A 27,467-nucleotide genomic window follows, 5' to 3' on the forward strand; every position below is an offset into this window, starting at 1 on the left:
GTGTAAGCACTACTTGGCAACAACTAAAACATCTCCACATTATCAACGCTGTTTTTAGCACAAACCCAAAACATACCCCCATACTAGCTATTATAAAGAAAGTTAGCTCTATCCCAGCCAAAACCATGACACTTCCCCGTGACCAATCCGTGCTGACTACTCCCAATCACCTTCTAATCCTTCATGTGTTTGGAAACGGTTCCCAGGATTAGCTGCTCCATCACTTTCGCAGGACCGAAGTGAGGCTGATCAGCCTGTAGTCCCCTGAAATTATCTATCAGTTCTGGGTCAAATGCAGGTGTGACTCTTAATAGCAACGGATCTCACAAGAAAAGATGATTAAGAATAAAATAAGGTAATATCAAAACCAAATATTGTGGTGAATAAAAGTGAAAGAAAAACCCCTAACACGTTATTAGAGCTTAGTTTGTCTTCTGTTTCTAAAGCCCTTAGAGTTTATTTTTCAACAAGCCAGAACAGTGTAAGCCTTTCTTTTTAATGAAAACAGAGACTACCAATAAATTATGTAAGTGCATGAATTGGATATTTGAGGTAATACTAAATATTGAGACTCTCAGTAAATATTTGAATATTGTCAGCATGGCAACTACAAGGAAGCAACAAAATTTGTAGAAAAACTTAGGGGTTTTTTTCTTTCTCTTGTGACTTAGTCAATCCATTTTGACTTCTTTCTTTTTTAATGCTTTCTACTTTTTTCTTACTGATTTGCTTACTTTTGTGTCCATTTAATACCAGACGGGAGATTTGGCATGTACTCCCATTCTTCCTATTTCTGCTTTATCTTATTGATGACTATTGAAACTTTGCTGTTTTCAAATTTTAGTCAAAATTTCTTAAACTTTTCTGAGGAGTGAGTGGAAAGTTTCCGTTTAATTGCAATGTGTAGGATTGGACTATGGGAATGAAGGTCTACTGTAAATTATGTTAATAATGAGAAAAGCACATCATTTTGCATCGATTTTTGAATTGACTAACTTCATGTTCATATTTCAGTGGTCTAGTTCTGCTGGTTTTCCATAGCTTTTCAAAGCTATTTTCCATAGCTTGTCCTGTGCAGGGACAGGAGTTGGACTTCATGATCTTTGTGGGTCACTTCCAACTCAGGACATTCTATGATTCTATGAAAACTTTAGAATGTTTGTTGTTATCTAAAGACTCTCCAAACTTTTATTGTGCTTACATTTAGCTATATAAAATTAAAGTTCTTTTCTTCTTGAGTAAAGCTAAGCCTCTTTTGAAAGCTGTTATATTTATGAAAGGTTGGTTATTTTTTTTCAGTGCCTCTTCTCTTAGCAGTTAATTAAAAAAAGAATTGGAAAAATCAAAGTTGAAATAGGAAAAAAGGTCAGATAATTTTAGAAAAGCCAAATTCTTCCATTTAAGTAGTTGTACAGATCAGTCGTAGTAACATTTTCCCCTGTCTGTAATTGAAAACACAAAGAGTAACCTGGGTATAAACAGAGGATTTTGCCAGGAATTCTGGAAGCCTCTCATTGCCTGAACTGCAAAAACATCACCTTCTCCTGTCCGTAAAAGACAGTAAATCTAAAATTTTTAACAACCCTGCTCAAGTTTCATTTGAAACACCTGAAAAAGAATCTTTTCTTTTTTTCATTCCTCAGTTGCATTTTGCAAGTTATTTTCTGATGCTGTTGAAACTGACTCCTATAATGTCACCTGTAATAATGCCAGAATTAAGACTTTTCCCCAACATTTTTTACATAAAGCACATTGGGTCAAGTGGTAGGACAATCCTGACTCCTAGCACCAGCAGATTAAGTTAGCTTTTTTTTGTTGCTGAAGTTCTCCCTAAACCCCAGAAACTCAGAGGACTGTTACTTTTATGCATGCAAGGCACTTTGGTTTCTATTCCAAGAGCTGAAATGTTTGTGAAATAATACATTTTGTAGAAACTAGTGGAACTATGTGAACATGCTGATTTTGATTTGCAAATATTTATAGAAATTGATCTTCAGCTGGGTACTTTTAATGATAAAGTATAATGAGAACAAAGGTAAAAATTCTTACAAAATGAGGTTTTTGGATTGCAAATAGATCTATCAAGTGATGAGAAGTCTTTCTGTAAGAGTTCAATGCTACCGTGATACTAGAGATTAATCTTCTTAAAGTTGATTACAGTTGTGCTGTTGATTTCAGCAGGCCTGGGATTTTATCCTGGGCCTTTACAATAACCAAACTTCATATAAAAGTCCTAGAGATTAAGATGATGACAGAAGGGATTTTTTTTTTCCCAAGTATTAACATTCTTGAAGTTATCATACTTTATGTTAATCAGGCCAAGAGGCCTTCTCTGGAATAGTATACTTCTTGTATATTCCACGTCCGATGTTATTGTATAGTTAAATATGTCTGGAATGACCAGAATCTTGGATGCTTGTTTCTTATGGGAGCTTTCTCATAAACTAAAATCTAAGTAGTTACATAGAGCATTCCTATTATCAGTTTAATAAGATCAAAATGCGAACATGCTCACAGCTGACCCAACTGCTTCTTAAGAGGACCGTTTTCAGAGTGGAATTCGTTGACATTTCTAAAGTTAATACAAAGCTTTACAATCTGCACAGTGCAATTTCAGACTTGGGTGACAGTTCACATGCATTGCATTCTGCACCAAGGTTTCTCTAGTTTTCTTCTGGCTACAAGACTACTTCAGAAGGACCAAGCTTCCAAGTTCTTATCACTAAGAGCTGGGGCAGAATTAATTTTCAGTTGCGTTGGAGATGGCAGGCAGAATCTTCAGCCTGTCAGTGTGATGGTCTTAACATCTGACCATCCAAACCAGGATTCCTAGTTGTATCTTTGCCCTTTTTATCCTTTATAAAAGCTTTTGTGACTTGACTGGTGAAGAGTTTGGAATAGAATAGAATAGAATAGAATAGAATAGAATAGAAATTTTCAGTTGGAAGGGACCTACAATGTTCATCCAGTCCAACTGCCTGAACAATTCAGGGCTGACTGAAAGTTAAAGCATATTATTAAAGGCATTGTCCAAATGCCTCTTAAACACTGACAGTCCTAGAGACTACCTCTCTAGGAAGCCTGTTCCAGTGTTTGACCACTGTTTCTGTAAAGAAATGCTTCCCAGTACCAGGTCTGAACCTCCCCTGGTTCAGCTACTTAGTTTAAGTCTAAGTAGCCTTCTCAGACCTTCTGAGCTCATGAGAAGTTTGTTACATTTTAAAATTATTTAAATTCCTTTGTCTCCAAACGGATACATGGCCCTTCTTAAGGTGATTAAACCTTATTTTTGAGCTACTTGATTCCTGGGAAGGCAAGTCCTTTGGAAAAGGAAAGATAGTATTTCTGTTTAGTGTAAATGAGCTTTAGGTCTTAGTGGTATAGTTTTTAAACTAAATTCCACAAGAAACTGGTAGTTGTGCTGTGCTATCAGCTTTACGAATTTTATAACGCATTGCCAATGCTCTACCTTTCCTTACTACAATTATTCTGATGTTACTTTTTTCTTGTGTGTGAACTAGCAAAACCGTATATTGAGACTGAGAAATCAGGCAAAACAAAGTGTGATATTGCACTTACAAAAAAGTGAACATAAAGAATAATTTTGTATTTGATAATTTTGTAGGTGCAAGCCTGTGCAGAAAGTGGATGGAGTTGCAGATGGTTTCACAGGAAGTGGTCAACAGACAGGCACATCTGCTGAACAAACCATAATTGCCCAAAGTCAACATCATCAACAGTTTTTAGGTATGAAAAGATGTGTTATACTGTTGTATAAACAAAATAAACCCCATTATTGCCATGAACATCAAGTCATACAAATACAATAGTTAGCTATGGTGCCCTGTTTAAAATTCTCACTGATAACAGAACAAAAAGATACTCATAGAAGCTATATGTTCTCTATTGTAAGACTTCTGAAATATTTAATATGCATAATGCAGATATAAAAGAAAAAATGTACAAAATCTACTTGCATGGTAGATCAAAATATATTGCAATGCAATTGTGATGAAGCATTTTATACAAAAATGCATGCTGAAAATCTTGCCTAAAAGCTCATTAATTTCCACTGGCTTCCCAATTTTTTTGAATATGCACATAAATTGGAATTATATTTTTGCACTGCAGTTGTGTTGACCATTGACAAGAAGGTGTATTGAGTTTGTCCTGCAACATTATAAATGGAAAGAACCAAATAGTTAAAACCAGAAACCCAAGGTTTGTGTTTAAAAATGTGCATTTTGTGCATTCATTGATGTAGCTAAGCATATTGATTTCTCAGTTGTGGAAGCAAATGGCAATTTAGTAATTTGCTAACGTAAAAAAGCTTATTAAATGTGTTACTGAAATAATTGTACGCTTAGTTTTGAGTTCATCTATTGGGATTTTGAAGCACTACATCCTTTGGCCCAACCTTGCTGTTACTGAAATCATTGGAAACCTTAGGCTATAGTTCGTATGTTTTTGAATTTTCCCTTCCACTGCCCCCCACCCCCCCACCCCCAGTTGACAGTGTATTTTTTTCCCCCCATAACAGTGTATCTCTTGGAAACGTTTATGAGAAATAGTAAAAGCACGTATTGGCTACAGTTGAAAGTCTCGTAAATTTCAAATAAATATATGCTGCTGAGTCTACTAAACTGTAACATGCATGACAATGCAAAAAAACCCCTATTCAGTTGATCAAAAAAAACCCTATTAAATTATATTAATCTCTTATATACTGACATGAATATTCTGCTTCATCCTGTCATATTCTGAAAATGTGTCTTACCTGTTTTTATATACAGGTACAATACGTATGTGCAATCATTTTTATCTGCTATCTGTCAAGAATAATTTAACATCTCCTTTTGCTTAAAAATAAAGCTAGCTGGTTTGTTCACAACTGCATTGCAACTTTAAAATATATTAAATATGAAAGACATTCCTCTTTGGGCATTATGATCTTCAAGACTTTATTTCTTTACACCATCCTTAAATGTTTTCTAATCGACCTGTAGTTGACACCATTCACAATAGCTTTCTTCTGTTATGGAAACAGATGCATCTCGAGTACTTCCAGAGTTTGGAGAAGTTGAAATATCTTCTCTGCCAGATGGTACTACCCTTGAGGACATAAAATCACTGCAAAGTCTTTACCGAGAGCACTGTGAGGTAAGAGAAAAGAGGCATTTCACATAAATCATCATTCTTTGAAAATTCATGTCTTCTAGTGAGAATCAGTACAATAGGATGACTGACACAAAACACATTACAGCCAGCCTACTTGTACCTGATGTGCTCCTCAAATATTTTGCTTATTCCATCGGAAAGGACATCTGCAAAACGACTTCGCTGGAATTTCCCTCTTTACAGGGAAAGGAAAAAACATGTAATAGAATACCAATACTGGAATGTAATCATGTGTAGGTTTTGAGAATTTTAGATAAACTGAACTTTAGATAATATATACACAGAGTTTTGCTTTTGTTTATAGGAGTTGAAATCAGATTAAATTGTTATTTCTAATGTTTATGTTAAAAACAAACTCACTTTTTTCTTCAAGTTTTGAAGAAGCAGGTTGTTTAAGAACTTAAGGCCACATTTCATATTGAATAACGTGTTTTAAAGTTATTGCTGAAGGTGCTTTAAAACGTGTAATGAAGTAAAAAAATTCATGAAATAGCTGGTTTCCTTCGTGTTTGTAATAGCGTTAAAAGTTCTGTTTAGGTGAATTCACCTGGTATATGCACTTAGGCTCTTTTCTGGAGGCTTCCTTGCATTTGCACTTGGCCTGATCTGAGTCTCTGTCCACACTAGTATGGACAACTGGAAAATTTGTTGCTAAAAAGTTATTAAAAAGGACATTATATGTTTATTTATAAACATTAATTTTACTATTTTTTCTGCAAAATGACCGGGGGGAGCTATGCCCCTGGGAGGAGTTAGGGCGGGGGGGGGGGAGGGGATGAGGTAGAATACTATCTGCACTTGTTTTATATTTTTTTTAGGCAATAGTGGATGTTGTTGTGAATCTTCAGTTTAGCCTGATAGAAAAATTGTGGCAAACTTTCTGGCGCTATTCTCCCTCTGCTCCAGCTGACGACACAGCTATTATTGATCTGAGGTCAGTAAATGTCTCTTCTTGCTTACTGTTCACCATCATAATATAACAGCAGAAGTCAAATCAAAGAAAGTCTTAGTTTTACATATAGGCTAAGAACTTTTTCTGATATCAGTAGTTTTTCAGGTTCAATTTGTGTTGTCAGCTATTTGACATACAGGCTGTTGTTAGTTGAAGTATCTTTTCACAATATACGGTCCAGTTCATTTAAATTGCAAGGACCTCTGCATAATTTATGGGCTGGAGCAGAACTTTGGAGGCCATTTTTATCCAGTTTCATATGAAGAAGTTAGAGTTTCAATTGGATGTAACAGATAGATACATTTATAAAGTTTTTATTAAATAATAAATTTCAAAGTCCATTGCACTATTCTTACCTGTATATAAATGCATTTTCGTTTGTTACATTTATTCACGCCAGCAATCTGAGTGAAATAGAAAGTCGACTTCCAAAAGGAAAACTGATCACTCTGTGCAAAAATGAGTCTATTCTGAAATGGATGGGTAATTGTGACCATGTGATGTACCAGGCTTTGGTGGAGATTCTCATTCCTGATGTCCTTAGACCTATTCCTAGTAAGTTAAACACGGATAACATCTCATAAGACTGTGTTTTGGTTTGGTTTGGTTTATGTGGTGATTTTTTTGTGCCTCGTGAAACTTTTGGGAATGATTTGGAAGGATGTGAATGTAGTGTGTGTCATCTTTCTTTAATTCTGTTGAGTAGGAAGGTGTACTGGAGTTGATGTAAGCACTGTATTTAAAGAAAAGGAGAGTGGATATTTCACCGGATTTAGGAAAGTCTCCAGAGGTTTTCAGAATATATTTCCCTATGGCATATGCTTTTGTCACTACAAATTCTAAGTTTTTATTAATTTTAAGATAAAAAAGGGTTCCTTTACATACTGGCTCTAGTCTACCTGACAGCTGTGAATGCACTATGGCCCTCAGCCTGAGTCCATTAATGTCGGACAGTCATTCCGCTGACTTCAGTAGGCTTTAGTTTAAGTTTTATATATAAAAGTTCTAGTTGTTAAAAAAATCAAAATGTATATGCTTTGTAATTTCATTTTTGGATAATTAAACATTTATGTATTATCAGTGGCTGCTAAAAATTATCAGTTTTGGTACCTATTAAACCAACATAACATTGTCAAACATTTTAAGCCTTGTTTATTATTCCAGTCTACTATACTTTCTGTTCTATTTCCAGTATGAAGGACTCATCAATTGATTCTAGTATTATGGCCAACTGACCGTTATCAGGAATAGAGATTTCTTTTCAAAGTTGATTTTATAGTATTCATCATTGCTCAAGCATGGCATTTTTTTTATGGCTACTTCTGGTAATAAATTATTTTAAATTGGCTTCCAGGAAGGTTAAATTCCTTCCTAAAACATTTATTGCATGTTTTGTAAGTTGTGTTAAATATTAAACAGAAATTTTAATCATATATATATAATATTAAAAGAAATTATAAAAGAAATATTAGGAACCAACAGGGAAACACCTGTGAAACGCCTCAAAGGAATTAGGCTGTGTTCCTCTAAAAAGGTGACACAGTCAATAGGCCCACTAAAGTGCCTCTATAGCAATGCACGCAGCACGGGTAACAAACAGGAAAAGATGGAAGCCACTGTGCACCTGGAAAGCTACGATTTCATTGCTATCACTGAAACTTGGTGGGACGAATTGCACGACTGGAGCGCTGCAATCGATGGCTATAAACTCTTCAGAAAGCACAGGCAAGGAAGGAGAGGTGGGGGAGTTGCCCTCTATGTAAAAAGACGTATTGACTACACAGAGCTGTCTCTGAAAAACAGTGATGAAATGGTTGAGAGCTTATGGGTAAAAATAAGGGAAAAGCCAACAAAGGAAACCTTGTGGCTGGTGTTTACTACAGGCCACCTGATCAAGGGGAGGATGTTGATGAAGCATTTTTACTCCAACTACAGGAAGCATCATGCTTGCAGGCTCTGATCCTCCTGGGGGGACTTCAATCACCCTGACACTGGCAATCTCCCTTCCCACATCTCTCAAGCCCCTGAACCTCAGGGCAGGGACTGGGCGAAAGAAGCTCCTCCCATCGTAGGAGAAGATCAGGGTCTAGCCCACCTGAGGAACCTGAGCATAAACAAGTCCATGGGACCCGATGAGATGCATGCCAGGGTCCTGAGGGAACTGGCTGATTAAGTTGCCAAGCCATTCTCCATTATATTTGAGAGGTCATGGCAGTCAGGCTACGTCCCCAGTGACTGGAAAAAGGGAAACATTGCACCCATTTTTAAAAAGGGTAAAAAGGAGGACCCTGGAAACTACATACCAGTTGGTTTCACCACCGTGCCCAGCAAGATCATGGAGCAGATCCTCCTGGAAGAGGGTGACAGGGAGGTGATTAGAGACAGCCAACATGGCTTCAGCAAGGGCAAATCGTGGGTGACTAATCTAGTGGCCTTCTACGATGGAGTGACCGCATCGGTAGACAAGGGAAGAGCTACGGATGTCACCTACCTGGACGTCTGTAAAGCCTTTGATACAGTCCCCCACAACATCCTGGCCACTAAATTGGAGAGATATGGGTTTGATGGATCAACTGTGAGATGGATAAGGAACTGACTGGATGGCCACGTCCAAAGAGTTACAGTCAGTGGCTCAGTGTCCAAGTGGAAACCAGTGACAAGCGGTGTCCCTCAGGGGTCTGTACTGGGACCAGTACCGTTTAATGTCTTCATCAGCGACACAGACAGTGGGATCGAGTGCACCCTCGGCAAGTTTGCAGACAACACCAAGCTGAGTGGTGCAGTTGACACGCCTGAGGGACGGGATGCCATCCAGAGTGACCTTGAGAGGCTTGAGGAGCGGGCCCATGTGAACCTCATGAGGTTCAACAAGGCCAAGTCCAAGGTCCTGCACCTGGGTCAGGGCAACCCCCGATATCAATACAGACTGGGGGATGAATGTACTGAGAGCAGCCCTGCAGAGAAGGACTTGGGGATACTGGTGGATGAAAAACTGGACATGAGCCGGCAATGTGCGCTTGCAGCCTAGAAAGCTAATCGCATTCTGGGCTGCCTAAAAGGAAGTGTGGCTATCAGGTCAATTCTCCCCCTCTACTCTGCTCTGGTGAGACCCCACCTGGAGTACTGCATCCAGCTCTAGGACATCCAGTTCTGTTAGCGTGGGTCCAGAGGAGGGTCGCAAGAGTGATCAGAGGGCTGGGACACCTCTCCTATGAGGAAAGGTGGAGACAGTTGGGGTTGTTCAGCCTGGAGAAGAGAAGGCTTCGGGGAGACCTTACTGCGGCCTTTCAATATATAAAGGGGGCAGAGAGAGACTTTTTACCAGGGCCTGTAGTGTCAGGAGAAGGGGCAACAGTTTTAAACTGAAAGAGGGTAGATTTAGATTTAGAGCTCAGGAGCATATCTGAAATGCTTGTACACCAACGCACACAGTATGAGAAACAAACAGGATGAACTGGAAGTGTTGGTTAGCTCCCAGAACTATGATAGCATTGGTATTAGTGAGACTTGGTGGAATGAGTCCCACGACTGGAGTGCTGGGATGGAGGGCTACAGGCTGTTCAGGAGGCATAGGCAGGGCAGGCGAAGTGAAGGTGTCACACTATATGTAAGGGAGAGGTTTGATTGTACAGCCCTTACAATTAGCGGTGATGTGGTGGAGAGTCTCTGGGTGGGGATTAGGGGGGTGGCAAACAAAGGAGATGTTGTAGGGGGTGTCTACTACCGATCGCCCAGCCAGGATGATAGCACCAATGAGTTATTCTATAGGCAATTAGGAGGTATCTCTGGATCGGTAGCCCTTGTCCTTATGGGAGATTCCAACTTCCCAGGCATCAACTGGGAATACCATACTGCTGTGACGAGCAGGTCTTGGGAATTCCTGAAGTTTGTGGGAGATAACTTCTTGTCACAAATACTCTGTGAGCCAACTAAGAAAGATGCCCTCCTAGGCTTGTTGTTTGTGAATAGAGAAGGACTCGTGGGAGATGTGATGGTAGGTGGCTGTCTTGGCCACAGTGGTCATGAAATGCTTGAGTTTAAAACTTCCAGTGTAATGAGAAAAAAGGACAGCAGAGCTGCTACCCCGGACTTCAAGAGAGACAACTTGAAGCTATTCAGGGAGCTACTTAGCAGAGTACCCTGGGAATCTGCTTTTGAGGGCTTAGGAGTCCACGAGTGCTGGTCAGTCTTTAAGAACCACCTTTTAGAAGCACAGGAGCAGGCAATCCCATTGTGCCAAAAGTCAAGCAAGCGGGGCAGAAGCTTGGCTGAGCGGGGAACTCCTCAAGGAGCTCAAGGGAAAGAAGAAATAGTATGATCTCTGGAAGCAAGGTCAGGCTTCGCAGGAAGAGCTGTGGTTTGTATATGCAGGGAGAAGACATGAAAGGCCAAAGCTCAACTAGAGTTGAAACTGGCTGGTGTTGTGTCAGACAACAAGAAAGGCTTTTTTAAGTACGTTAATAGCAAGAGGAGGTCTAAGGAAAACATTGGACCAATACTTGTTGAAGATGGTCACCTGACTAATAGGGATGAAGTAGAAACGGAGTCATTCAATGCTTTTTTTGCCTCCATCTTTAATAATACTGATAGACCTTGGGCTGCCCGGTCCCCTGAGCCGGAGGACCACGAGTGCGGGAACAGTGACTTTCCACTTGTGGACACTGAAATTGTAAAGGACCAGTTGTATCCGCTGAACGTTCACAAGTCCATGGGGCCTGATGGGATTCATCCCAGAGTACTGAAGGAGCTAGCGGATGTTATGGCAGGACCCCTCTTGATCATCTACCAAAGGTCTTGGGAGTCTGGGGAGGTCCCTGCTGACAGGAAGGTAGCCAATGTTATTCCAATTTACAAGAAGGGCATGAGGGAAGACCCAGGAAGGTACAGACCTGTTAGTCTAACCTCAGTTCCTGGAAAAATTATGGAGAAGATCATACTGGGTACTACTGAAAGGCATTTAAAGAACAACGCAATCATCAGGCACAGTCAACATGGGTTCACAAAGGGAAAGTCCTGTCTAACTAATTCAATATCCTTCCATGATAGGGTCACCCGCCTAGTGGATGTAGTCTTTCTGGATTTCAGTAAGGCTTTTGATACTGTCCCTCAACAGCATCTTTCTGGACAAGCTGTCCAGACACCCCCCAGTCTGACTCCAGTAGCTGGGCACCAAATTTCACTCACACACACAGAGAGGTCTCACCAGCATCTGGCACCTGTTCCTTGCAGCATACATACACAGGGGACAGAGAGTGAGATTAAGCAGAGCGATAGTTAAGAAACGATTTTGAAAGAAAATATAAGGAAGTAGGCCAGACTGCAGTGATCAGGCACAGGGCTCAGCCAGAGAAGCGTACTGACCAGCCCCGTTTTACCCATGACTGGCCCGTTTTATCCCCCTTTCTGTCTATCCCCCCCTCTTTGTTTCTCCCTGCTTCCCCTTCCCCCTGCAAGTCCCTTCATCAGTTTGTGTAGTTCTATCATTTCTATCAGTTCCAGCGTGGTATCTGGGATCCCCCCGGTTTAACATCTTATCAGTTGCAAAGTTCAGGTTGATCCTCCTGGAAGTGGTACCTGTAGTTTAAATCCCTTCCTAAAACATTTATTGCATGTTTCGTATGTTCTGTTAAATATTAAAAAGAAATTTCCTATTTACAGTCCAGTATATTCCTTGTCAATACTAAGCTTTATATCCTTTCCGTGGACCAAACAATAATCACTGTATAGTGTCAGATTAATATTTTAAGACATAGAGCCTCAGCTAGCCTTGTAGCTAGCAAGGCTATTTTTGATACTGTAAATGACACCTTCTCCCATGGTGACTTCAAGTGTAATCACAGAACCATAGAATAGTTGAGTAGTTGAGGTTGAAAGGGATCTCTGGAGACTGTCTAGTCCAAACCCCCTCCCAACTCCCGCTCAAAGCAGGTTCATCCAGAGCAAGTTTCTCAGGACATTGTCCAGTCAGGTTTTTACTGTCTGCAAGAATGGAGACTCCACAACCTCTCTGGGCAACCTGGTCCTGTGTTTGACCACCCTTAGAGTAAAAAAGATCTTTCTTAATTTTAAATGGAATTTCCCATGTTTCAATTTGTGCCCATTCCCTCTTGTCCTGTCACTGGGGGCCACTGAGAAGAGTTTGGCTCCATCTTCAACACACCCTCCTATCGGGTATTTAGACACATTGATGTCTAAATACTGAGCCTTTTCTTTTCCAGGCTAAACAATCCCAGCTCTCTCAGCATCTCCTCCTATGAGAGATGCTCTGATCCCTTCATCACTGCAGTGGCTCTTTGCTGAACTTGCTACAGTATGTCCATGTCTTTCTTGTCCCAGGGAGCCCAGAACTGAACACAGGACTCCAGGTGTGGCCTCACCAGTGCCGAGTAGAGAGAAAGGCTCACCTCCCTCAACCTCCTGTCAACACTGTTCCTAATGCAGCTCAGGATACCATTGGCCTCCTTTGCTGCGAGGGCACGTTACTGGCTCACGTTCAGCCACCTGTCGTGGTTTAGCCCCAGTCAGCAACCAAGCACCACGCAGCCGCTCGCTCACTGCCCCCTGGTGGGACGGGGGAGAGAATCGGAAGAGTAAAAGTGAGGCAACTCATCGGTTGAGCTAAAGACAGTTTGAAAGGTAAAGCAAAAGCTGCGCACGGAAGCAAAACAAACCAAGGCATTCATTCACCACTTCCCATCGGCAGGCAGGTGTTCAGACATCCCCAGGAAAGCAGGGCTCCATCACGCGTAACGGTTACTTGGGAAGACAAACGCCATCACTCCAAACGTCCCCCCCTTCCTCCTTCTTCCCCAGCTTTATATACTGAGCATGACGTCATATGGTATGGAATATCCCGTTGGTCAGTTTTGGGTCAGCTGTCCTGGCTGTGTCCCCTCCCAGCTTCTTGTGCACCCGGCAGAGCACGGGGAGCTGAAAAAGTCCTTGACCAGTGTAAGCGCTACTTAGCAACAACCAAAAACATCTCCACGTTATCACCGCTGTTTCCAGCAAAAATCCAAAACATAGCCCCATACTAGCTACTACGAAGGAATTTAACTCTCTTCCAGCTGAAACCGGGGCAGACCCCCATGTCCTTCTCTGCAAAGCTGCTTTCCAGCCAGTCAGCCCCTAGCTTGTACTGGTGCATCATGTTATTCATCCCCAGGGGCAGGACTTGGCATTTCCCTTTGTTGGGCTGCATGAGGTTCCCGCCTGCCCATTTCTCCAGACTGTCGAGGTCCCTCTGAATGGCACAACAGCCATCTGGTCTGTCAACCGTGCCTCCCAATTCTGTATCATCTGCAAACTTGCTGAGGGTGCACTCTGTCACATTGTCCAGGTCATTAGTGAAGTTGTTAAACAGTATTGGCCCGAGGATCGACCCCGGGGGGGACACCACTAGAGGCCGGCCTTCAGCTACGCTTTACACTTCTGATCACAACTGTCTGGGCCTGGCAGTTCAGTCGGTTTTCAGTCCACCTCACTGTCCACTTGTCTAACCTGTACTTTGTCATCTTGTCTATGAGGATGTTATGGGAGACAGTGTCAAAAGCCTTGCTAAAGTCAAGATAAGGAGCATCACCTGCTGCTCTCCCCTCATCCACCAAGCTAGGTGCCTCATTGTAGAAGGCTTATCATATTCGTCAGGCATGATTTCACAGAATCACAGAATCACAGAATGGTAGGGGTCGGAAGGGACCTCTGGAGATCATCTCGTCCAACCCCCCTGCTTGAGCAGGTACACCTAGAGCAGGGGGCACAGGACTGCGTTCAGGCAGGTTTTGAATGTCTCCAGGGAAGGAGACTCCACAACCTCTCTGGGCAGCCTGTTCCACTGCTCTGTTACCCTCACAATAAAGAAGGTTTTTCTCATGTTTAGCTGGAACTTCCTGTGTTTCAATTTGTGCCCATTGCCCCTTGTCCTGTCATTGGGCACCACTGAAAAGAGTCCAGTCCCACTGTCCTGACACCCACCCTTTAGATATTTATAGGTACTGATGAAATCCCCCCTCAGTCTTCTCTTGTCCAGACTGAACAAAACCAAGTCTCTCAGCCTTTCTTAAGGCGATTTCCCATTCTTAAATCCGTGCTGATTCCTACCAAGCACCTTCTTTGGAAATGGCTTCCAGGATTATTTTCTCCATCATCTTCCCAGGGATCAAGGTGAGGCTGACCAGCCTGTAGTTCCCCAGATCCTCCTTCTTGCCCTTCTTGAAGACTGGAGTGTCATTTACTTTCTTCGGTCCTCAGGAACCTCCCCTGATCACCATGACCATTCAAAGATCATTGAGAGTGGCCTCGCAATGACATCAGCCAGCTCCCTCAGCACTCATGGGTGCATCCCATCAGGTCCCATGGACTTGTGCATCTCCAATTTGTTCAAATGTTGGGGGGGATTCTTCCTTGCAGACTTTGCCTCTAGTCTCAGAGGCCTGGGATTCCTGAAGGCAATCCTTACCAGTAAAGACTCAGGTGTAGAAGGCATTTGGTACCTCGGCCTTTCCCATGTCCTTTGTCATCAGGTTCCCTGCCCCATTCAGCAGCAGGCCCACATTTTCTCTGGTCTTCATTTTGCTGCTGATGTACCTGTAGAAACCCTTAATGTTGCCCTTCACATCCCTCGCCAGTTTCAACTCCAGGTGGGCTTTGGCTTTCCTAACCCCACCTCTGCACACTTGGACAGTGTGTCTGCATTCCTCCTGGGTCACTTGCTCCTTTTTCCAGCCCATGTATGCTTCCTTTTCATGTTTGAGTTTAGTCGGGAGCTCCTTGTTCGTCCATGCAGACCTGTCACCTTTGCTTGATTTCCTGCTCGTCATGATGGACCATTCCTGAGCTTGGAGGAGAAGATCCTTGAACATCAAGCAGGTCTCCTAGAACCCCTCTGCTCTCCAGGACTGTCTCTCATGCGATTCTTCCAAGCAGGTCCCTGCACAGGCCAAAGTCTGCTCTCCTGAAGTTTGGAGTTGTGATCCTGCCATTTGCCTTGTTCCCTCCTCTCAGGATTCTCAACTCCACCACCTCATGGTCAATGCAGCCCAGCCTGCTCCCCAACCTTTCACACCACCAAACAGTTTGTAAGAATTGTAAGAAAAGCTTCCTTGCTTGTAAGAATTGCGTCCAACAGAGCATCTCCCCTTCAGCCCTGTTTTGCTGATTACAAGCTCTCGCTCTTCAGTTTTTCCTGTGCTTGCCAACCCATTCCACCACTCCCCCGCTTGATTATGGGTCGTCATCTCCCTCCCCTGTCATTTCAAGTTTACAGTTCTCCTCACCAGGTTGGCCAGCCTGTTGGTAAAGATGGGGTTTTTTTACAACAGGATGTTGTAAATTATGATCCTCATAACATCATAACCCTTTTATCCTATTTAAAATTATTAATTTTTATTTATTTTTGATCCTCATACATCATAATCCTTTAATAAAAAAAAACACTGGTCAAAGATCAAGAATCATTCATAGATTAAAGGTCAAGGAGGACTCCACCTGAGCCCCCATGCCCTTGACCATCGCCACCAGATGCATGTAGTCACACTTGATATGCTCCAGGTCTCCTCTGGCAGTACCGTTGGTGCCCACATGAAGATTCGCAATTCGTGAATAGTCCGAGGGTCGGACAAATCTTGGCAGTATCTCCGCAGCATCCTGGATCCAACCCCCAGCAAGCAGTGAACCTCCCAACACAGCAGGTCAGATGTGGGCCCCCATCCCCTACAGCATGGAGTCTCCCACTATTATCACTTGCCGCTTCCTTCTGGTGCTGCTGCGTGGCTCAGGCTTAGCTAGCTCAGATGCCTCATTGGACAGAGTTCCCAGACCCTCATCTGCTGCGAGGGTACTGAACCTGTTCTTTAGTTGGAGATATGCAGGTGGAGCAGGCGCCTTCTTCCTGTTGCCAGAAGTCCCAAGCTTCCAGCCTTTGCCATTTCCTAACCCAATAAGCACAGACCACCTGATCCTCCTTCAATAGAGCTGAGGGTTCAGGCTGCAGGGTCTTGAAAAAGATCCCATTGATCTCTTTCTCACCACCTCTGATACCACACAGTCTGCTGACCTCTTCCTGCACCTCCTTGGCAACACAGATCCCGTACCACTGCACACCTTCTGCAGGCAAGGAAACTGTCTCCCTCTGCCCCAGCCTCAGTGAGAGACCCCAGGCACTCACTGTACTCTGAGACCTGCATCCTCCCTAGGAAGTTTGGTCTGGATTGAGGCCTCTGACATTATAGAGGTAGTTGCTCCAATAGCTGGAGGTGGTGCCCTGTGACACATTAACACCATTGCTCAGGACACGGAGGCTGTTCTCTGCAGTTTCTGGCCCCCTTCTGAGCAAAGTGCTACATCTGTTGGCTGCCTCTGTTAGCTCTGCTGTAAGAAGCAACTCAGGAAAATATTTGCAAGTACTGCTTTGCAGTTTTCTTTTTTTCTGGATAATCGGAAAGGTACCAACAGCAGCTGGCCAAAAAAAATATGGGAAAATGCGTCTAATTTAGTAAGGATGTAAACTGATAACTCTATTTTTATGAGTTTCATCTTTTTTTCTTTTCCTGATTTTCAGTATTGGGGGGAAGGGGGAGGGAAGGAATATGGATATAATCCCCAAAACCTGCTCTGTCACATATCTTCCTAATAAATATTACCATAAAAGAAATTAACAGTGAGGAAGAACTTTGAAAAACTGTCATGGTTTTAGCTGGGATAGAGTTAATTTTTCTTCACTGTAGCTGGTATAGTGCTGTGCTTTGGACTTAGTGCGAAAATAATGTTGCTAACACACCGATGTTTTAGTTGTTGCTAGGTAGCGCTTATACTAGTCAAGGACTTCTTTAGCTTCCCGTGCTCTGCCGGGTGCACAAGAAGCCGGGAGGGGAGGGGGCACAGCTAAGAGAGCAGATTCAAACTGGCCAAAGGGATATTCCATATCATGTGACTGCAAACTGCTGCCTCTTTCTTTTCCAAGTCCTCTCTCAATTGCCCGGTTTCTAGCAAGGGATCCCAGCCATTGGGCTTCCTTACCGTCCAGTTGCTGACTGTTGGCCCCATTATCCTAGCATCGGAGCAGCCAGGCAGCAATCCACTCACCTGATTGGCAGCTGTAATCTTTCCGCATGCCTTGAAGTTCTTTTGAGGCCAGGGACAGGGTGGTTTCTCCCTCTTGTCTGATTTGTCTCACCACTTCTTCCTGTTTCTTTGCTGAAGGACTGGCTTCCTGATCAAACCCTTCCTCCTCCTTCCTTACTAATTGATGATATGGACCCACTGACCTCCTTGTCCACTGTTTCTCATGCCTCTTCTCCTCTGATGCCAGAAAAAAAAAAGGAAAACATAGGCCCACTGTTAAATGGAAAAGGAGAGTCAATCACCAATGATGCAGAAAAGGCAGAGGTCCTCAACACCTTCTTCACCTCTGTCTTTACCAACACTGTTGGGGCCCAGGCTTTGGGAACGAAATTGCCGGTTGATCCAAACACCGACCCACCATCAGTGAAGGAAGAGTTAGTACATGAATTACTACAGAAGCTTGACCCCTACAAATTGATGGGCCCTGACGCCATCCACCACGTCATTGCGAGCCCACTCTCCATAATCTTCGAGAAGTACTGAAGGACGGAGGATGTCCCAGAGGACATCAGTCGGCGAGTAGCTCAGCGGCGGCAAGGGGGAGTCCCGTGGCTCAGCGCTAGATCGGTGCAGGCAAAGCAGTTCCTCGTACCCGAGAAGCCCGGGGGTGAGCAGAGGGACCCGTCAGGAGCCGGCAGCTCTCGCGAGCGAGGCTGACGTGCAGCTGACGCGGCGTGGGGCGTTGCCAGAAGCAACGGCGGGAGATTTAAACAACCCCTAGGGAGAGCGAGCTACCTGGAGTGCGGCAAACAGGGCGTGGCGCGTCAGAAGGGCGTGGCGTGGCAGTTTGCGCAGCAGTTCACACTGGCAGGGCGAGCAGGAGGGACGCCACAGCCCGCTTGTAGGTCCACAGCTCAGGCAAGTGCTTCGGCCTCGGGCAAAATGGTGGGCACTCGCCTCAGAGCTAAAACCACTGTTCATTCAGCGAAAGCCCCCGAGATGTCAGACTCATCCACCCAGGCGGGTCTGGTAAGAAAGGACATGTCAGTACAGGCAGTGGGTTGCGGCAAATGCCCAAACACCCCTCCTGATGAAAAGGTAAGTACCTGCACGAGGTGTGCACAGGTTGATTACCTGTTACGTCAGGTGGCTGAACTGCAGGAAACGGTTAAGAAGCTGCGCAGTATTAGAGGAGCTGAGGCAGAGATAGAAACTGTACCAGCAACACACAGTGGACATCGTAAAAAGAAACGATGAGTGCTCGTGGTGGGTGACTCTCAGTTGAAGGGTACTGAGGCACCCATCTGCCGACCTGACAGGGAGTCACGAGAGGTATGCTGCCTCCCAGGAGCCAAGGTCCGAGACGTCGCTGAGAGGGTGCCACAACTCATCAGGAAAACAGACTACTATCCGCTATTACTATTTCATGTGGGCATGAACGACACCGAGAGCCGCAACCTGGGTAAAATCAAGGAAGACTTTCAAGCCCTGGGGGAGCAAGTGAAAAACATTGGCACCCAAGTGATCTTCTCTTCCATTTTGCCAGTTCGAGGGAAGGGAGCAGCCAGAAACAGGAGCATAATGTATATCAACTCCTGGCTACGTGGCTGGTGCCACCGTGAGGGGTCTGGCTTTTATGACAATGGGGTGTTCTTCAATGACGACAACGTGCTAGGGAGGGATGGAATCCACCTGTCTAAAAGGGGTAAGGGAATCTTCAGCAGTAGGCTGGCTAATTTGGTGAGGCGGGCTTTAAACTAAAGGATTTGGGGGGTGGGATCCGTGGAGAAAACGCTCACACCAGCACATCCAACGGGGGAGTAAGTCAGGCCAAGCAGTGTGGTGATAAAGGTTCCTTAGCTGTCTCCCAAGAGGTGAAACAAAAGAGTAAACACCTCAAGTGTATGTACACGAATGCACGCAGTCTAGGTAACAAACAGGAGGAACTGGAGCTCCGTGCCCACTCAGAAGGGTATGACGTCATAGGAGCAACTGAAACATGGTGGGACAACTCAAACGACTGGGGGATCGCAATGGACGGTTACAAGCTCTTTCGTAAAGACAGGCAAGGTAGAAGAGGTGGAGGAGTTGCACTCTACATCAAGGAACACCTTGAACGTATCGAAGTCAACTATGGTGATTGCAACTGCTCTATCGAATGCCTCTTGGTTAAAGTCAGAGGGGTCGTCTCCAAGCAGGACCTCACAGTGGGCATCTGCTATCAACCTCCTAACCACGGTGACAAAGCCATCAAAGCGATATTTGGGGCACCAAAGCAAGCTTCTGGCCAACAGAACCTGGTCCTGATGGGTGACTTCAACTGCCCAGACATCTCCTGGAAGAACAATACGGCAGCTCATGTCATCCACCAAATTCCTGGAATGTATAGAGGACTGTTTCCTGATACAAATGTTAGATGTGCCAAGCAGGAAGGAGGTGCTGCTGGACTTGCTATTCACAAACCGAGAAAGCCTGCTTTGTAATATCTCGGTTAGTGATAGCCTTGGCTGCAGCGACCACAATATTGTGGAGTTTGGGATCCTGCTGAGTGTGCTGAAGGTCAGCTCTAAGACAAGGGTTCTGGATTTTAGAAGAGCAAACTTCAGTTCACTCAGGGCTCAGTTGGGAGGGGTTCGATGGGAAGCTTCCATGGAATACAAAGGAGCTAGTGAGAGCTGGGAATTCTTCAAGAACTCTCTATGGGAAGCACAAAGCCAATTTATCCCCTACAAAGGAAAGGGAAGTAAGCGGAGCAAGAGGCCCCTATGGCTCCACCATGACCTCCTGGGTCTACTCAAATCCAAAAGGGAAGCACACCAGAAATGGAGAAGTGGAGGATTATCCGCCGAGAACTACAAGGGCATAGCCAGAGAGTGCAGAGACGCAGTTAGAAAAGCAAAAGCCCAATTTGAATTGAAACTGGCTGTAGACATAAAAAATAACAAGAAAGGGTTCTTCAGACATGTCAACCATAAGGAGAAAAAGAAGGAAAACATAGGCCCACTGTAAAACAGAAAAGGAGAATCAATCACCAATGATGCAGAAAAGGCAGAGGTCCTCAACACCTTCTTCACCTCTGTCTTTACCAGCACTGTAGGGTCCCAGGCTTTGGGAACAAAATTGCCAATTGAACCAAACACCAACCCACCATCAGTGAAGGAAGAGTTAGTATATGAATTACTACAGGAGCTTGACCCCCACAAATCAATGGGCCCTGACACCATCCACCCGAGGGAGTTGAGAGAGCTGGCTGACATCATCGCAAGGCCACTCTCCATAATCTTCGAGAAGTTGTGGAGAACGGGGGATGTCCCAGAGGACTGGAGGAAGGCAAATGTTACCCCTAGCTACAAGAAGGGCTCGAGGGAGGATCCGGGTAACTATAGGCCCATCAGCCTTACTTCAATCCCCGGGAAAGTTATGGAACGAATCCTCCTGGGGGCCATCACAAGTCAATTGAAGCACATGATTGGGAAAAGCCAACATGGCTTCCCTAAAGGCAGATCGTGCTTGACAAACCTGGTGGCCTTCTATGACAAAGGGACTTGCCTGGTTGACATGGGGCGGGCGGTGGACATTGTCTACCTGGACTTCTCCAAGGCCTTTGATACAGTCCCCCACAGTCTCTTCCTGGAGAAATTAATGTGTTATGGCCTAGACAAGTGGTCTGTGCAGTAGGTGGGGAACTGGCTGACAGGCCGCGCCCAAAGGGTGGTGGTAAATAGCTCTTTCTCAAACTGGCAACCTGTCACTAGTGGAGTCCCCCAGGGATCGATATTGGGCCCAATGTTATTCAACATCTTTATAAGCGATCTGGATAACGGCATCAAGTGTAGCCTGATGAAGTTTGCTGATGACACCAAGTTGAGTGGGGAAGTAGACACTCCGGAAGGGAGAGCTGCTCTGCAGGGAGATCTGGATAGGCTGGAAGAGTGGGCCAGCAAGAACCTTATGAAGTTCAACAAGGACAAGTGTAAGATCATGCACCTGGGAAAACATAATCCAGGAGTGCAGCACAGACTGGGATCCACATGGCTGGAGAGCAGCTCTGTGGAAAGGGACCTGGGGGTCCTGGTGGACAGGAAGCTCAACATGAGCAAACAGTGTGCTGCTGCAGCCAAGAAGGCCAACAGGATGCTGGGTTGCATCAAAAAGGGCATCGCCAGCAGAGATAAAGAAGTCATCATCACACTCTACTCAGCACTTGTCAGGCCACACCTGGAGTACTGTGTACAGTTCTGGTCCCCTCTATACAAAAAGGATGTGGACAGGCTGGAAGGGGTCCAGAGAAGGGCCACCAAGATGATCAAAGGACTGGGAAGCCTGCCATACGAGGATAGGCTGGGAGAACTGGGTTTGTTCAGCCTTGAGAAAAGGATGCTCAGAGGGGATCTCATCACCGTGTACCAGTACTTAAGGGGTAGTTACAAAGAAGATGGGGACTCCCTTTTTACACGGAGTCACATGGAGAGGACAAGGGGGAATGGACACAAGTTGCTCTTGGGGAGATTCCAATTGGACACCAGGGGGAAATTTTTCACATTGAGGACAGTCAACCATTGGAATAATCTCCCCAGGGAAGCGGTCGATTTGGCCACGTTGGACACCTTCAAGAGTCACCTGGACAGGGTGCTGGGCCATCTTGTCTAGACTGCGCTCTTCCTAGAAAGGTTGGACTAGATGATCCCTGAGGTCCCTTCCAACCTGTGATTCTGTGATTCTGTGATGTTACGAGATTGCGCAAACCCCACAATATGCCAATAGCGTTAATTAGTAGTATTAAACAGCTCACGTAAGGGTGAACAACAACCTCCGGAGCCTGCATAATAAGACCACCCAAATCAATCCCAGTTAGGAAGAGGGAGATGTATTCCCTCATCATCTCCACAAGGTAGTTCCCCCAGCATGGTAAGGGCATCAATGTCAGGGCAAAGCACATAGCCATTGTTTGTATTCACGTGTTCCCAAGCTCAGCAAAATAAAGAGATAAGCAGTGCAGCCAGCAAACTCCATGACCCGCACAGAAGCTTGTCACTTAATAACTACTATAGCTATAGCATGCTTAGTTCAAAACTGCCATTGTCTCGTGCTCCATGTTGGGCACCTAAAAAAGGACTGTGGTGGGTTGACCTTGGCTGGCTGCCAGGTGCCCACCAAGCTGCTCTATCACTCCCTCTACTCAGCAGGACTGGGAGGGAGAAAATAAGATGGAAAAAACCCTCGTGAGTCAAGATAAAGGCAGTTTAATAAAGCAAAAGCAAAAGCAAAGGCCACACGTGGAAGCAAAGGAAAACAAAAGACTTATTCTCTACTTCCCATCAGCAGGCGATGTGCAGCCACACAATGTAAACGTAAATGTAGCAGTTGTCCCGGAAGACAATAACAAAGGCTGCGCCCCCCCCCCCCCCCCAGCTTTTATTGCTGAGCATGACATCATATGTTTTGGAATATCTATCTCTCTGGTCAGCTTGGGTCAGCTGTTCTGGCTATGTCCCCTCCCAACCTCTTGCCCACCCCCAGCCTACTGTCCTTTGGGGGTAAGGGGTGGGGCATTTTGCAGAGACAGCCTTGATGCTGTGGGAGCACTGCTCAGCGGTAGCCAAAACACTGGTGTGTTATCAACACCTTTCTAGCTACAAATACAAAGCACAGCACTATGAGGGCTGCTATGGGGAAAGTTAACTCCATCCCAGCCAGACCCAATGAGCATATATACACTGATTAAGTACAGTTTCTGGAACCATTCTGTGTTAAGTTCTGCACAAACTACTGTCTTCATTACATTCTAGGCCCAGCGCTTATACATGTCCTCCCTAGCACCATGCTGAAAGTGTGTTTGACCCTCCCTAGTCCAGAGTCATCTAGAAACAAAAAGCACAAAGTACCCTTTGATCAAGAATAGCTGACAAAGCTTGTTAGCAGATGCTAGAGCTTACTAGAAGTCAGTCTCCTGTTACATAGGACCCAGGCCCAGTATCTGCCAACAAAAATGTCAGGAGCTGTGACCCAGTGGGGAGACCCACACCGGAGCAGTCCATTCTTGTAGGACTGCACCCTGTGGAAAGGACCCATGCTGGAGCAGTTCTTGAAGAACTGCAGCCCATGAGAAGGAACCACGTTGGAGAAGTTTGTGAAGGACTGTCTCCCGTGGGTGGGATCACACACTGGAGCTGGGGAAGAGCGTGAGGAGGAAGGAGAGGCAGAGACAAAGCGTTATGAACTGACCACAACCCCCATTCCCCATCCCCCTGCACTGCTCAGGGGGAAGAGGTAGAAGAGCTGGGAGTGAAGTTGAGCCTGGGAAGAAGCGAGGGTTGGGAGGAAGGGGTTTCTTTTTTAGATTTGTTCTTATTTCTCGTTATCCAACTCTGTTTGATTGTCAATAAATTAAATTAATCTTCCCCAAGCTGAGCCTGTTTCTCCCTGTCCTTATCTCAACACACGAGCTTTTCATCGCATTTTTCTCCCCCGTTCTGTTGAGAAGGGGGAGTGATAGAGCGACTTGGTGGGCACCTGGCAGCCAGCCAAGGTTAGCCCACCACAAGACTTATATCTACTTCTTCCTGATCGGGCGGTCTGTATCAGATACCCACAACATCACCCACGTTGGTATGTCATCTAACCCGGACCCTTAAGCTCTCAACTGGCTTATCATCCATCCCCAGGCAAAGTTCCATGTACTCCAGCTCCTCTTTCACATGGAGCACCTTCTTGGATTGTTTTCCCTAAGGATTCTGTATCCATCCCTTGCAGCACTCCAATTGTATAAGCCATCCCACAATACCTCTGTGATCCCTGAGATTGTAGCCCTGCAAAATGCTCACAGATGTCTAATTCCTTCTGCTTTTCCCCATGTTGTGTGCAGGCACTTCAGAGAGGCACCCAGTCATACCAATTTCCCCAAAAGGGCATGAAAGCTTTCCCAAAACGCTGATCTCCTGACACTTCCTTAGTTATGTGCATATCATAGAATCATAGAATGGTTTGGGTTGGAAGGGACCTTTAGAGGTCGTCTAGTCCAACCCCCCCTGCAGTGAGCAGGGACATCTTCAACTAGATCAGTTTGCTCAGAGCCCCGTCCAACCTGACCTTGAATGTTTCTAGGGATAGGGCCGCCACAACCTCTCTGGCAACCTGTTCCAGTGTTTCACCACCCTCATTGTAAACAATTTTTTCCTTATATTCAGTCTAAATCTACCCTCTTTTAGTTTAAAACCATTACCCTTTGTCCTATTGCTACAGGCCCTATTAAAATGCCTGTCCCCATCTCTCTTATAAGCCCCCTTTAAGTACTGAAAGGCCGCAATAAGGTCTCCCCGCAGCCTTCTCTTCTCCAGGCTGAACAACCCCAACTCTCTCAGCCTGTCCTCGTAGGAGAGGTATGCTTGAAGTGGTCCACTTTCAACCTGGTTTTGTTGATTATGAGGTCCCTCCTGTTTACCCCACATCCTTTGCTTGCCCATCCAGTCTTTGACTTCCTCACTTGACTGCTGGTCATCCCTTCCCCACCATTCGTAGCATAAAGCTCTCCTTACCAGGTTGGCCAGCCTGTCGGCAAAGCTGTTTGTGCCCCACTTGGTCATGTGGATCCTGTCTCTCCCTAGTAGTCCTCCATCCTCAAAGAGGATCCCATGGTCATAGTGGCACAAAGTCTAGTTGGAGGCCAGTAAATAGCAGTGTACCCCAGGGGTCAATATTGGGTCCAATACTGTTCAACATCTTCATTAGTGATCTGAATGATGGGGCAGAGCGTACCCTCAGCAAGTTGGCTGATAACACAAAACTGGGAAGAGTAGCTGATACATCACAGGGTCGTGCTGCCATCCAGAGGGATGGCGACACGATGGAGAAATGGACTGACAGGAACCTCATGCAGTTCAACAAGGGGAAGTACCAAGTCCTGCCCCTGGGGAGAAACAACCCCATGTACTGGTACATGCCGGGACACACACAGACACACGACACAGCCAGCTGGAAAGCAGCTTTGCAGAACAGGGCCTGCGGGTCCTGGTGGGCACCAAGTTGAACATGAACCAGCAGTGTGCCCATGCTGCAAAGGAGGCCAATGGTATCCTGGGCTGCATTAGGCAAAGTATTGTAGGTCCAGGTAGTGATCCTTCCCCTTTATTCAGCACCAGTTGAGTACTGCGTACCTGGAGTCCTGTGTCCAGTTCTGGGCTCCCCAGTACAAGACAGACATGGACATACTGGAGAGAGTCCAATGAAGGGCTGTGAATTGGCACTGCTTAAGTGTCCTCAAGGTGAAACAAATTTTCCTATCAAGTCAGGACCTCTCTTTTTAGTTTATGCTCGGTGTCTATCACCTTCCTGCCATGCATCATTGTGAAGAGTCTGACTCCATCTTCTTGCTGCCTTGTAGTTATTGAAAGACTGCTATTAGGTCCCCTCTAAACTTTCTCTTTTCCAGGCTGAAGAAACCTAGTTCCTTCAGTCTCTCCTCATAAGGTATGTGCTCCAGCCCCCTGATTACGTCCGTGTCCCTCAACTGAACTTACTGCAGTTTATCAACATCCTTCTTTTATTGGGAGGCATCTGAACATAGACTGGATAAGCCTCTGAGCCAATATTGTGGTTTATCCCCAGCTGACAACTAAGCCCCACACAGCTGCTCTTTCACTCCCCCCCCCCCCCCCCCCGGTGGGATGGGGGAAAGAATCAGAAGGGTAAAAGTAAGAAAACTTGTGGGTTGAGAGAATGACAGTTTAATTGGTAAAGCAAAAGCAGCCCACGCAAGCAAAGCAAGGCAAGAAATTAATTCACCACTTCCCGTCAGCAGGCAGGTGTTTAGGGCCATCTCCAGGAAAGCAGGGCTCCATCATGTGTAATGGTTACTTGGAAAGACAAAACTCCGAATGTCCCCCCCTTTCCTTCTTCTTCCCCACCTTTATATACTGAACATGATGTCATATGGTGTGGAATAACCCTTTGGTCAGTTGGATTCAGCTGCCCCAGCTGTGTCCCCTCCCAACTTCTTGTGCACACCCAGACTACTCACTTGTGGGGTGGTGTAAGAGGCAGAAAAGGCCTTGACTCTGTGTAAGCACTGCTCAACAGTAACTAAAACATCTCTGTGTTACCATCAACAGTGTTTTCATCACAAATCCAAAATATAGCCCCATACTAGGTACTATGAAGAAAATTAACTCTATCTCAGCCAAAACCAGCACAGCCAATAAATGCAGCAGAGCTGAGCGTGGAATATTTAAATACTGAGGATGCAAAAGGTTTCAAGAGAGGCACCTTGCTATCTTTTTAATTTTATTTGTATTCTTTAATGTTTAGGTGCCTTGACCCAAGCCATTCGCAATTTTGCAAAAAGCCTTGAAGGTTGGCTTTCCAGTGCCATGAACAATATTCCACAGAGAATGATACAAACCAAGGTAAACAAAGTTTACTGCCATTTTCTTCACTTTACGCAATTGTACACTAGATGCTATTTAAGATGTAAAAGTAGCAGCATTTTAACTTCTGTGCTAAATCTCATATTTAGGTTGAACTTCAAACTTGAAACATTGGATTGGAAATAACTTTTTTTGCAAAAAAAAATTAATACAAAAACCTGCATTTGTTCCATTGTATGTGAATTGCAATACCTTAGAGCTCATCAATTAGTACAGCAATTTTAAAATTAAAATAGATTTGACAGAAGACCTGTTGATAAGTACAATGTGTTAAGATATATGGCTTTCTTCATAGGTTGCCGCTGTAAGTGCCTTTGCCCAGACTTTGAGAAGATACACATCTCTTAATCACCTGGCTCAGGCAGCTCGGGCTGTGCTTCAGAACACTTCTCAGATCAACCAGATGCTCAGTGATCTCAATCGTGTTGATTTTGCCAATGTACAGGTAAACCGTGGCTTAAAAAACCAGACTTTTAAAAAATTGTTATTTCCCCCCAAATTTTTAATTTTGATTGTTATTTCTTATTATTCCATCAAGAAAGCAAAGTGGGAACAGTTTGTTGATTTTTATATATGCAGTGATTCAGCTGAAACTTTCCAGCTTCACTTTGGCCATAAGGAAAACAAAACCTCCGATCCATTATCTATTTCCATTTTCTCTGAAGGTTTCTTATCTTTCAGACCATGCATTCTGCCAATTTTTATTTAATGCAGATGGAAATGTAGAGTACATGTGTTCTTATAATGAACAGCATGAACAATGCCTGAAGATGAAATATTGGATAGTAGCATAGCTTCTGTTCTTCCATAAAAAATATTGATCATACAGCACTATTTCTAGTACAGATTTCTAT

General features: G+C 44.7%; 1 protein-coding gene across 1 annotated transcript in view; it reads left to right on the forward strand.

Annotated features, from left to right (window-relative positions):
• LOC135310863 (transcription factor RFX3-like) overlaps nt 1–27,467 on the forward strand; it is a 184,960-nt gene that overhangs the window by 127,568 nt on the left and 29,925 nt on the right. The window contains exons 6-11 of the mRNA XM_064439935.1: nt 3,626–3,747; nt 5,048–5,160; nt 5,997–6,112; nt 6,531–6,685; nt 26,495–26,592; nt 26,909–27,058. Of these exons, the coding sequence (XP_064296005.1) occupies nt 3,626–3,747; nt 5,048–5,160; nt 5,997–6,112; nt 6,531–6,685; nt 26,495–26,592; nt 26,909–27,058 (754 nt within the window). The remainder of the gene's footprint in view (nt 1–3,625; nt 3,748–5,047; nt 5,161–5,996; nt 6,113–6,530; nt 6,686–26,494; nt 26,593–26,908; nt 27,059–27,467) is intronic.

The sequence above is a fragment of the Phalacrocorax carbo genome, assembly GCF_963921805.1.
Source record: "Phalacrocorax carbo chromosome W unlocalized genomic scaffold, bPhaCar2.1 SUPER_W_unloc_3, whole genome shotgun sequence".
In the NCBI taxonomy this organism is placed as follows: Eukaryota; Metazoa; Chordata; class Aves; order Suliformes; family Phalacrocoracidae; genus Phalacrocorax; species Phalacrocorax carbo.